Raw genomic sequence first — 12,015 nt, 5'->3', positions numbered from 1 at the left:
TTGAATTTGGATCCTTTTCAGATCTCTGTCTAGAGACTCAGGATTAGGAAATTTGAGTCCTTAGTTTGTGTGAATGAGAGATTGGAGCCCGTGATTTGCATGAGATGAGCCAGCGGAATGAGTTAATTTGAATGATTCGAATTGCATGATCTTTGGACTCTAAACAGTAATATTCGTCGAGGATATTTGTCCCTAATCTTTGACTACTAGAAGGACTACTAGAAGATGGATAAATAAGCAGCCGAAGAAGGAGAGGCAGTTTATGGACTGGGCTTATGTAGTTGGGTTGGATCCTAGCAGCCCAGGATACAAAACGCAGCGTCGCGTTATATGCTAAAGCAATAGAAAGGGGAAAGAAAGAATAGCAGCTGAATCAAGCTTTGGTTCGCCCACAACTCCCAACTCCCGCAGCGCAGACTTGTCGTGGACTCGGTTTCCAGAGGTAAAACTCTATTTTCTTCTCCACCTGTTTCGAGATATCTTGGGACCAACCTCTAATTTTTGTTATAATTGTTAATCAGAACAGTTTTACTCTCTAATCCCCCCCCCCCCCCCCACCCCAAAAATAATAATAATAATAATAAAGTTAAATTAAACCTGTATTTGTTCATGCGAGATGTGGATGGATATGTGGAATTGTTTTGGGATTATAAGAATTGATAGGCTTTCAAGTGTTGGGTTATTTTGGAGTAGTTCTCTGTTTAAACTTGCATATAAATAATTTAGTAATTAATTGAACTAATTTGTGTCTTTGATATATCTAATGCTTGTAATTTGTAATTCAAAAACACCTGAATGGTCACCGGTGTTAGATTTGTTGCTATTTTGTTTAGTGATTTGCATCTTATTATGCAATTTTTCGACCCGGGTAATTGAGATATTTTTTGTGTGGGTTACTTGATGCAGTCAGGTCATTTGGAGGCTCCCCTGTACCAAGTCGTGTGACTTCTCAACTGATCTTTCTTCATTTGCCATGTGAGTGTTATTCTTTTGTTTTATTGTTAGAATCTGCTCAAAGTTTTGTATTCGGGTTTTATACGGCTTTGCTTTTGTTTTCCAATCTGAACAAGAGTCCAAATTGGTGTTTTGTTACGTTTTGTGAACTTCTTGTTTAAAACCGTTAAAAATGGTGCTCCATGGATTGAAAAATGTTAGATAAGCAAAAACCAGTGATTCAGTGAACTAGATAACCCGCTCTTTTGGTAAGGGACTGCAAGAGAGCTAAATATGTTGTACAATATCCATCAGATAGAGAGAAAGATTACCACTGTATATATTCCGTTGATCTTTTGATTTGTTACTCCATCAAGTGCATCCATCCAGTTGGCTTTGGAGTGGGTCTTCTATTGAGGACCTGGTTCTAAAGAATCTTCCGATTAGTTTTCAATTGAAACTGTGTTTTCTTCTGTTAGATGGTGATGATTGGGGAGCAGGAGTTACCAATTTACTTTTGACATTTTGTGTTAGCAACATGACAATACACAGAACTAGGCTCAGTGGCTAGCTAAGTTCTACCTCCTGCTTCTCTAACTGTAGATATTTTTCCCTTAAAAAAGCAGATGGCTGCTCAAATGGTTTCATATTTTCTGTCATATTATTAAAGTTAGGTTTGGAGAGCTTACTTTATCTTGTGACTCATGTAAGCAAAGAAATCATATATGCTGTATCTCACGATATCATTCTTCTAGTTCTAGTCGCTTGTCAGATGATGCTTGGTTTAGATTTCATTAACTAAGTTTTGGTGTAATATATGATGACATTGTGCCATAGTGGCTGACTTTACTTTAACCAATTGAAAGATCACGTTCATTTTATTTATTTATTTATTTTATTTGTGGTATGTAATTATGTATGTATATGTATGTGTTTGTGTGAATATAATGAGTCCCTGTCTGTTGAGGAATCCCTCAAATAACCTTGTTTGAGGAACACCTCGTGGGGTTCACTAATTTGTTTTAATGATCCGAACTTTCTTCGTTCAAAGTTCATCCTCAAATGAAACAAATCTGAAACTGTAAGACATTTTTTTCAGTAGATAGAATTAGACGAACAAGGTATTTGAAGGAAATACTAAAATGAAAGCCATACAATAATGATTTCAGATTTGAGTGATTTGTTGCAACGATGATCTTTGAGAGAAGGCATGAAAACTTATTGTTTGAATCATTGAAATACAATGCTAAGTGGGCCCTACAGATGTGTTCCCTCTAATAAGCTTATTTGAGGGATCCCTCGGTTTAAGCTTCCTTTTTATGTACTAAGTTATTCAAAGAAGCCTTTGGCTGAATATGTTTACACGTAGGCAGAAGGGAGAAATAATTTGGATCCATGAATTTAGAAGTCTGCTATGTATACACATAATAGGGATTTTCTTTTCAGCTATTTGGCTTGACTGTGAAGTCACTATATCGTAATCTTCTTGTGGGATACCCTTCTTGGTTGTTTTCTTTGTTTTGGGTTTTTTGATTTGTCTGGAGGATAAAGGATGTGGTGTAGAAAATAAGAAATAGCAAACGATTTTACCATTAAGCATTACAACACGATTAACACAGGATTAACTTGTAAGGATATAAGAACAGAAACAACTCACTCTTTTATATGACAAACACATATTCTAAGTTAGACTCTAGGTAATAATAGCTAGTCCTTAGATTTTATGATTAATATATCACATGAGTAGCTAGATAAATTACAAAAATGCATGATCGTTGCAGAATTAGCCGAAAATCTTCTTTCCATGACAAAATGGTCAGTTCTGGATGTTCATACTACTGGATCCTTCCCTTAATAGTTGGTTGGTATTGGTAGCTCAATTCCTTCTCTAGTGATTATACTATTATGTATTCCCGAATGCTCAACTGGTTTTGTGTGTAACACCTCTATTGTTGATTTAGTTTTGACATGTCCCTTTTTTATTTGTGTGTGCATGTACTGTACGTCTCTTCTTTATTTTCGTAATATTTGTGGTAAAACATATTTAGGGCGGACGAGGAACCTGTTGATCAAAAGAAGTACCTCGAAGAGTCTTGCAAGCCAAAGTGTGTGAAACCGTTCCTCGAGTATCAGGTATTTCCAACATCCTAATGTTTTTCGGCTACGAAATGTCGTTCTCCATTGTTTCATTACTCTGACCAGGATAAGGGTTGCCCTTGAAGACCAGCATGGCATCTAATATCTTGTTAGCTAGTAAGGCACATATCGAACACCAAAAACAGTTTGACAAATTTCTGAAAATAGAAAGTAATTTTTTTTCAAGATTCACGAGTTCAGCATAAACTTACGATGATAAGAGATGATAGTCAAATATGTAATATATTTTACAAACAAACACAGAAGAGAGATTGAGTCATACATGTTTTAGTAGTTTGATTTCGTTGTTTAAGCAATTGGTCAGTGGTGGGTAGTCATGAGGAAACAAAAGGAAGTCAGAAATATTTCACCCTAACTATATGGAATTAATAAGTAGAGATAGTTAAGATATAGAATATTGATTGTCAAACGGTCCACTGTAATTATTTTGTGGTTTTTCTACCTTTTGTGCATTCTTTGCTACATGCCAGAGATGAACAAGAAAACATGTCTTTCCCAAAATGGTTGACCAACACGGAAGTTTGTGGCCCTCGAATTTGAATTAGTTTGCAAAGGGTGTGTAAAAATGGCAATTTCATACTTTGTTGTAGGCATGCGTTAAGAGGATCCAAGATGATGATAGTGGACACAAGCATTGTACTGGACAATATTTTGATTTCTGGTCTTGTATCGACAAATGTGTAAGTAGTAGTGTTGAATTGTCTTGAAACTCATTTAGTTACACCATCTTGTTTGTTCTCCTATAGCCTAAAACTACAATTGCGCGGTGCAGGTTGCTCCGAAGCTCTTCCCGAAACTGAAGTGATGTGGTTATTATTTTTGTCCTAGACTGACGGCATTTGGTTTTTCAATTTCTAAGCCAGTTAAATGCTTCAAAACAGTATGTTTTATACCCTGAACTAGGGATGGATGTATGACGCATTTTATGAACATGGAGGCACTGCATTTGTGATCAATAAAAAGTAGAGTTATGCTCTTTGGTGTGCCCGATGCACGCGATAATATATGGACAACATGAGTTAAGACGCTTTAGAGTTATCTAGCTAGTGTGTTGATTTCTTCATGTGTTTTTATGTGATTTAGAGTGTTTCCTCCTTATTGGCCTGTATATTTGCTGACGCTGTTGTACACAAATTACAAACATCACACAACATTCTTGACGAGATAGGCTGTTGGATTGAATTCGGAACTATTTATGAAAATACGTAGGTACGTCATTTAGTATCGAATTGAAGTCACCATTGTAGAGTTGAACTTTGAAACTATATATTTACAAGCGCACAAGTACTAGATTTTAGAAGTATCCAATTACAAGGGAAAATGGGGTGTGAACTAGATATGGCAATTTTATGAACATGAAAATTTGACACGAAAAAATTAGAAACTAGGTCGCAGTTTTAACAGGTTAGGAAAAAACATAGTAGACACTTTTGAAAAGCTTGGATGCATAAAAAAGGGATGTGTTATCCACATACCTCTTTTATTTCTCACACACCTTTTTATGTTTCGGCCGTCGGATTGAATGAATTAAAAAATATCAAAGGACAGAAATTAATAAGAGGTGTGTGAGAAGTAAAAAAAGGTATGTAGCTATATCACCCCTCAAAAAAATGCATGAGCATGCTGCAGAAATGCAGATTGAATCTTAGTAAATATATAAAACTGTTGAAGGATTTGATTAAATCGGGTCAAATGATGGAACTTTTAAATATTGTGAAATAAACAATATGTGTGCAGTGAACTATAAAGTAAATCAGACATAATATTTACAAGGTTCGGCAAGTAGGGTCAAAATCTCATAAAATACTTGCAGGAGTACAAAATAGTTGTAGTATGAATGCTCAAATAAGGTGGTTCTTCCACAGAAATTGAACGAATAACTTGTATTTAAACTAATCCTTAATTAACTATTTGAAACATATTTTTAGAAAAAGATTGAGATTGTGAAATTTAAAAGATGTAAATAAAAGAAACAAAAATAATTAAAAGAACAAAATCACACTCGGCAAGAAGAAATTTAAACAGTTTTTTAAGAAAATCACTTGTGGAAAAGATTGAAGTTTAGTCGTCGCCATGAACAATTCTACACTGTTCTACCAATTAATAATGAATTACGACATACATGTTTTGAAGGTTAGGTTTTCTTAATACATATTCTTCTCGAAATGTTCAAGCGAAAACGTATATTTAACATGCAATATGACTATGGTGTTCAGATCAAATATGAACATGTAGGACTCATTAAGTTATGTGATAACCCTTTGAAAAACCTTGCAATGCTTAAGAGCGTGATATTCACCTTAAGTGAAATTACAATTATCAATCACAAAAAGCCATCCTCAATTTTAGGTGATGTTCCATCAGAAATTGCGTCAAATTACTTGTCTAACTCCCTCCTCACTAGGTCAATTAGATAGTTTAAACAGAATGATTAATAATTCAAAGCAAGCATGCATAAATTCATAAGAAATTTGATGAGAATTACATATTCATGCTAAGGCTCGTGACTTCGCCCTAGGAAAAGGAATTAATTACATATTCAGTATAGGCAAAACACCCTTGTCGTTTGAAGTTTGCAGAGCGCCAGAGCTATATGCAGAGTTCTCTTAATTCGTGTAAAGAACCCTAATGGCCAACTGGGTGCTTGTAAGCAACACCTTACTCATAATCCCACCTAGGAAGGTCTTCTTAAAAACTAGAAGCAAAATAACAAAAGGATAACTTAAAATCACAATCCTAATCCAACTAGGCAATCTGCCAGTTAGAAACTCTACAGGTTTCTGGACTAAACCAATGCAAAAAAGGCCAAAAGTCTTGTTTGAAAGATCAGGACGTTTTCTACAACTTTGGCTAAACTGCAGAAAACGCCATCTTCATACACTAAAGTCAGAATTAAGCTCAACAAGTCAATTTTCCAGCACTGTGCGGTGGTCACTTGTGACTCTACTCCAATCGGAAGTTCCCCAAAACGTTTCATCACTTTTTGCATAGAATAAAGTCACATGTCCTACAGTTGAAATATAAAACAGAGTATCAATATCTCACCAAAACATACTAAAAATAAGGTAAAATATAATATGAAATCGACTCAACACTTCTTCTTTGTTGCTTCTGCCAATAATAATCTAAACTCATATGACAAGTTACATACTTGATTTAAGAAATGAGTCATACAGAGGTAATAAAATGATTTTCTTATCTATGAGATTCTGATTGAAAGAGGTGAAAGGTAGGTAGTGCTTCATCAGATTCATGGTGTCGAGCCTTCCACTGACATGAGAGCTTGTTGTGCTGACAACATGTTGAGAAGTAGACATAAAATATAAAGTAAATAAGGCATAATATTTATGAGGTTTGGCAACTGTACCTATGTCCTCGGTGCTAGTTTCTTTCATTATCTGAAATATTAAGAGTACAAAAATATCTCTCACTATTTTTGCCCTTCTTTCTGGCCCTGGTATAGCTCATTGTATTTTTCTTCTGCATCTCTCTTCTTTGTTTTGCGTGTGATATTTTGTTACGTGTAAATAATGCAAATCATGTATAAAGGTTTTTCAGCCGACAATTACAGAAAGCAAACTAACATTACTTAGAAAGTCTCCATGTGAACAGTAAAGACTTCAATTTTCAGGCTTCAACGTCTTCGTGTGCACAGTAAAGGCTTCAATTGTCAGCTTAAAATTCATCATTTGGGCCATCCACCATATTTACAACATTAAAAAATAAAAACAATATAACTGGCAATCGTAGAAGAAAAGATAAGTCTTTCTTGAAACTCATTTAGTTAACTGTCTTGCTTGTTCACCTAAAAGTCTAAAACTACAATTGCTCGATGCAGGTTGCTCCGAAGCTTTTCCCGAAACTGAAGTGCTGTGGTGATTAGTTTTTTCCTAGAATGACTGCATTTGGTTTTCAATTTTTGAGTCAGTTAAATACTTCTAAACAGTATGTTTTGTTCCCTGAACTAGGGATGGATGATTGACACATTTTATGAACATGGAGGCACTGATTTTGTGATCAACAAAAAGTAAAGTTAAGCTCTTTGGTGTGCCTGATGCGCACGATAATTTCTTGATAGTCTTGTAAACACAAGTTTTTTTTTTTTTTTGGGTAAACTACAAGTTAGGACGATTTGGAGTCATCTAGCCAATGTGTCGATTATTTATACATAATTGTAGTATAATCGCTTGTAGAAGGTTGTTCTGCACAGAGATTGAACAAATAATTTGTATTTAAACTAATCCTTAATATACTATTTAAAAACACATTTTAGAAAAGAGATTGAATTTATGAATTTAAAATATGAAAATAAGACCCAAACGATTTAAATTAAAGAAAACATATAAGCAAAACATAAATTAAATCAGCAGATTTTAAGAATATCACTTATGGAAAAAAACTTAAGACATCTCACTTACAAATAAAGAGGAATATAATTAGACTGTAGTACTAAGTGACACCTTCAAAATAATTTAAATTTAAAGAGTTATTCATTCCAATCCAATCCTCTATACCAAAACAAGGCCATATATGTAGATCCAAGACAGTGATATATGGGGTGTATATATATCATGATTTTTTTTCCCACATTTTATGGTGTTCTTGTTTTAAGTCCCTTGTAAGGCGAAATTAGGTTCCCATTCTTCTTTTTTCAATTTCATTGAGTAAAATCTTATTCATTTAAAATTTTTTTTTAAGGTCCTTAGGTTATAATGAACATCATTAATTATTTTAATAATAGTATATTTTAAATGTCAAAATAATTAAATTAATTTTTTAAATGTATTCAGTTAGTGTTAGAAGCTATACATTTGATATATTTATATTAATGATTGTATCATATACTTTTATTTTTAGTTTGTACCCATTTTTAATTTGCAACTTTTTTTTTTTAAATTGTACCAATTTTCTTTTTAGTTTTAGTTTGTACCCATATATTAATTTCTTTTTGTGTCCATATTTTGCAAACTTTGATTTGTACTCATAATTTTTTAACCTTTTATTTGTACCCATAATTTTCTCATAATGTACCTTTTTTTTTTTTTTTTTTTTAAATGTACCACTTTGTTATACCAAAAATGTACCTTTTTTTTTTAAGTACCATTTTTTTTCACGTAAAATGTACTCATTTTTTAATGTAAGACCTATTTATTTATTTTAATCTAAAATGTACCCATTGTTTTTTTTATATAAAATGTACCCGTTGTTTTTTTTTTTTATACAAAATGTACCCATTTTTTTTATATAAAACGTACCACCTTTTTGTGTAAAATGTACCAACTTTTTGTATGTAAAATTTACCGACATTTTTATACAAATGTACCAATTTTTTGTACGTAAAATGTCATTAATATAAGTAATAACAAATCACGGGTTTTATTTAAGTGTAATTTGTTAAATTATACTTTTTTATATAAGTATAATTTATCTTTTAATATTTTCAATCCCACAAATCATGGATTTTATTTAAAATCTCATTAATATATGTAACTAAAAATATCAAATTTTAATTTAAAAATTATACTAACATAGAATGATTATTGAATTAATTTCAGGAACTTCAATAAAAAATTGAAAACCAATAAAGTTTCAGTTAAAGAACATTGATAATTAAGAACCGTATTCAAAGTCACCCCTCTTGTAATTTGGTTGTTTATTCAGTGGTACTATTTCCACAACACAAATGATTATTTTGTTAATTTATATATTTATTTTTACCCTTGATGTGTGCTGTTCAACCTTTTTCGTTAAAAAGGGGAACCAGATCGACCTTATATATATTTTCAGTCGGTTAGGGAAGAAGAAGAAGAGATTTGCAGAAAAGAAAATGGTGCAGCTGATCAAACTAATAGCTGAAGTCCTATCAAGCTTATTGCAACCATTTTCCTCCAAATATTTCTTACTGGCAGCCATTTTCCTCATCCTCATATACAAATGGTCCTTCACCACCTCCACCCCAAACCCATCGCCACCTTCTCCGCGAAAGCTGCCTGTCATCGGAAACCTTCACCAACTAGGGTTGTACCCTCATCGCTCCCTTCGAGCTTTGGCTCAACGGCACGGGCCTCTCATGATGCTCCATTTCGGAAGCATGCCAGTCCTCGTGGTCTCGTCGGCTGAGGCTGCCTCCGAGGTCATGAAGACCCATGACATTCCACTCTCCAACAGACCCAAGATCACCTTCTTTAAGAAATTTCTCTACGACTGCAAAGATGTGGCATCGGCGCCTTATGGCGAGTATTGGAGGCAGATCAAGAGCATATGTGTGTTAAATCTTCTGAGCAGCAAAAAGGTGCGCTCTTTTCGCGCTGTGAGAGAAGAGGAAGCCAAATCCATGATCAGCAACATCATGAAGCAATCAACTTCAACCACATCGTCAGTTTTTAATTTAAGCGATATCTTCCGGACGCATACCAAGGACGTTATCTTTAGAGTTACACTTGGGACCAAGTACAGCGATGGCAACCAAGATGGGAAGATGTTTAAGGGGCTTGCCATGGAGTTGAATGAGATAGCATCACGCATCAATATTGGTGACTATATCCCATGGCTTTCTTGGTTCTCGCGTCTCAGTGGTTTGGATGCTAAACAAGACGATCTCGCTAAACGATTAGATGACTTCTTAGAGACAGTTGTTCAAGAGCATATGGATGGCGATGGTCATGTCAAGAACGAGGACGAAAAGGATATTGTGGACGTTTTGCTTTCCCTTCAGAAAGAAAACGTGCTTGCTATTCCTCTCGATCGAGTTTGCATCAAAGCTATTACCTTGGTAATGGACATTCTCTCGTACTGCTGTGTGTGTGACGAATAAGCAATGCAATATATGTTTAGGATTTAATAAAATTGATGAATACTGTTGCAGGATATGTTTGCGGCTGGCACTGATACGACATCTACAACCCTAGAGTGGACAATGTCCGAGCTTTTAAGGCATCCTAGAGTGATGAAAAAATTGCAGGACGAGGTACGAGGAACAGTCGGCAACAAAACGGACGTAACGGAGGATGATTTAGTAGGAATGCACTACTTGAAGGCGGTGATTAAGGAGGCTCTTCGCTTACATCCTCCACTTCCGCTACTGTTGCCTAGGATCTCAACCCAAGATGTGAAAATAAACGGTTACAACATCAAGGCCAGCACACTGGTTATAGTGAATGCATGGCAGATTGGGAGAGATCCCAAGTCATACAACAACCCAGAGGAGTACGAGCCGGAAAGGTTCTTGAGTAGTGACATAGATTATAAAGGGAATGACTTAGAACTAATTCCGTTTGGGGCTGGCCGACGTGGTTGCCCTGGAACGCAGTTTGCTGTGGCTGTTGAAGAGATTACTTTGGCAAATTTAGTGCACAAGTTCGATTGGGCATTGCCTGGTGGTGCAAGAGGGGAGGACCTAGACATGTCCGAATCAACGGGTGTGCATGTCCGTAGAAAATATCCTCTAAAAGCAGTAGCTATTCCATATTCTTGCTGAATTATGTGTTTGCGTGCGTGTACTCGTCTAAAGTTTTTTGCACTCGATGATTGGTGTGGGGCAAAATACGGGTCAACTCAAACGAAGAAAGATAAAGAAAATAAAATGATCGTTTAGGCTTTCAAAAGCGCATTTTAATTTCCGTAATAAAAATCAAACTTTTCGTTTGTGATCATCTGATTAGTGTCATTTTGATTTCGTTAAATTCCATAAGCCCCTTTAGCTTCCCCAGGACTTCTTGATTATGTTACTTAGGTTGATGGGTTCCTTTGTAATGTGATCTTTCAATCAATAATCAAACAAATTTTTGGTTTTATCCCAATTTCTGGTGGATTTCAAAAACCTTTGTTCTTCATTAGGATTACATTTGTAATCCTTATGCGCTGGTTCTACGTCAATTGGTGTCAGAGTCGAGATTTTCCCTATTCTAATGGCAATTGATATCGGGAAATACAAACCTCTCTTCAACGTTGATCGTGGGAGATACCATGAGTATGTCGTGTTTAAGGCAAAAAAAAACAACAGCATTTTAATTTCTATAATAAGGACTAAACTTTTTGTTTGTCGTCCGATTAATGTCATTTTGTTTTCATTCAATTTCCTAAAGCCTTTGAGCCACCCGAGGGTGTTGTAATCAGGTTATTTAAGTTAACGGTTGGCTCTTGTTGTAATCGCCTTTCAATTATTAATCAAACAACTATTGTTGTAATCATCTTTGAATTATTAATATAAAGAGAAACACAAAATCTAGTGCACATAATAGAAGAAGACATTCAATTTAGCATTCATGGCGAACAAGTTATGATAAAACTCAAACTATTGCGGTTGATATGGTAGGAGGATAATATGTGTTTATCTATCTTCGTGATTCCTAACGTCAAAATCAAATTTAAGACGAAATCGAGGTCGAGTTCCTTACGAGTGGAGGAGTCTGATGCAGGATTGGATATGGCTCGACTTAGACGAAAAAAGAAAAAGAAAATAAGGGTCTGTTTGATATTCAGCTCAAAACTTTTGATCATTGTTGCAAAGGAGAACAAAACAAAATGTTACTTATTCAGCTCAAAACTTACCTCGGCGAGTGAAAACGTTGTAGCTGCAAAGTCTCCACCATGGTTCATTTTTCCAAGAAATTGAGGGGAGGTGGGAATTGGAGGTTGGGGAAGTGGGTGAGCTTGATTTCTGGGTTTTGGTTGTGTTTGGTTGGAGAGAGAGAGAGAAGAGGACGATGAAAGATGGGAATTGGGAACGAAGCGGCTAGGGTTAAAGAAAAGTTGGGATTGGGATGAAAGATGGGAATTGATAATCTATTAAACAATTATGAAGCTTTCTATAAATACGCTACTTATAACGATATTAGCAAGAAAAAACTCGTTGTCAAGTTGGTTTAAGGGAAAGGTACTCGATCAAACAGGAATGGGTTCGAACCCCTTTGGCTATAATTTCCT

The 12,015-nt window shown here is 35.1% G+C and overlaps 2 protein-coding genes across 3 annotated transcripts; both read left to right on the top strand.

Moving 5' to 3' along the window:
* Nucleotides 1–299: 299 nt before the first annotated feature.
* Nucleotides 300–4,092, top strand: LOC125476008 (cytochrome b-c1 complex subunit 6-1, mitochondrial). Of its 2 annotated transcripts, none has more exons than XM_048581599.1 (5): nt 300–442; nt 907–975; nt 2,982–3,066; nt 3,681–3,770; nt 3,863–4,092. In XM_048581599.1, coding segments are annotated over exons 2-5 (210 nt in total). In that variant the 5' UTR covers nt 300–442; nt 907–973; the 3' UTR covers nt 3,896–4,092. The 2 variants fall into 2 exon arrangements, with proteins under 2 accessions (XP_048437556.1, XP_048437557.1); XM_048581600.1 differs by having other exon boundaries at nt 365–442; nt 911–975.
* Nucleotides 4,093–8,837: 4,745 nt separating this feature from the next.
* Nucleotides 8,838–10,742, top strand: LOC108865520 (cytochrome P450 736A117-like). Its single transcript, XM_018642487.2, has 2 exons — nt 8,838–9,862; nt 9,956–10,742. The coding sequence occupies exons 1-2, from the start codon at nt 8,918–8,920 to the stop codon at nt 10,565–10,567; spliced, it is 1,557 nt and encodes a 518-aa protein (XP_018498003.2). The 5' UTR covers nt 8,838–8,917; the 3' UTR covers nt 10,568–10,742.
* The last annotated feature ends 1,273 nt before the right edge of the window (nt 10,743–12,015 follow it).

This window comes from the organism of the source record quoted next, unplaced genomic scaffold, assembly GCF_019419815.1.
Source record: "Pyrus x bretschneideri cultivar Hongxiangsu unplaced genomic scaffold, Pyrus_bretschneideri_v1 Contig17, whole genome shotgun sequence".
Taxonomy (NCBI): domain Eukaryota; kingdom Viridiplantae; phylum Streptophyta; class Magnoliopsida; order Rosales; family Rosaceae; genus Pyrus; species Pyrus x bretschneideri.
Note: the sequence above shows the minus strand (reverse complement) of the source record. Positions and strands in the feature narration are given on the sequence as shown.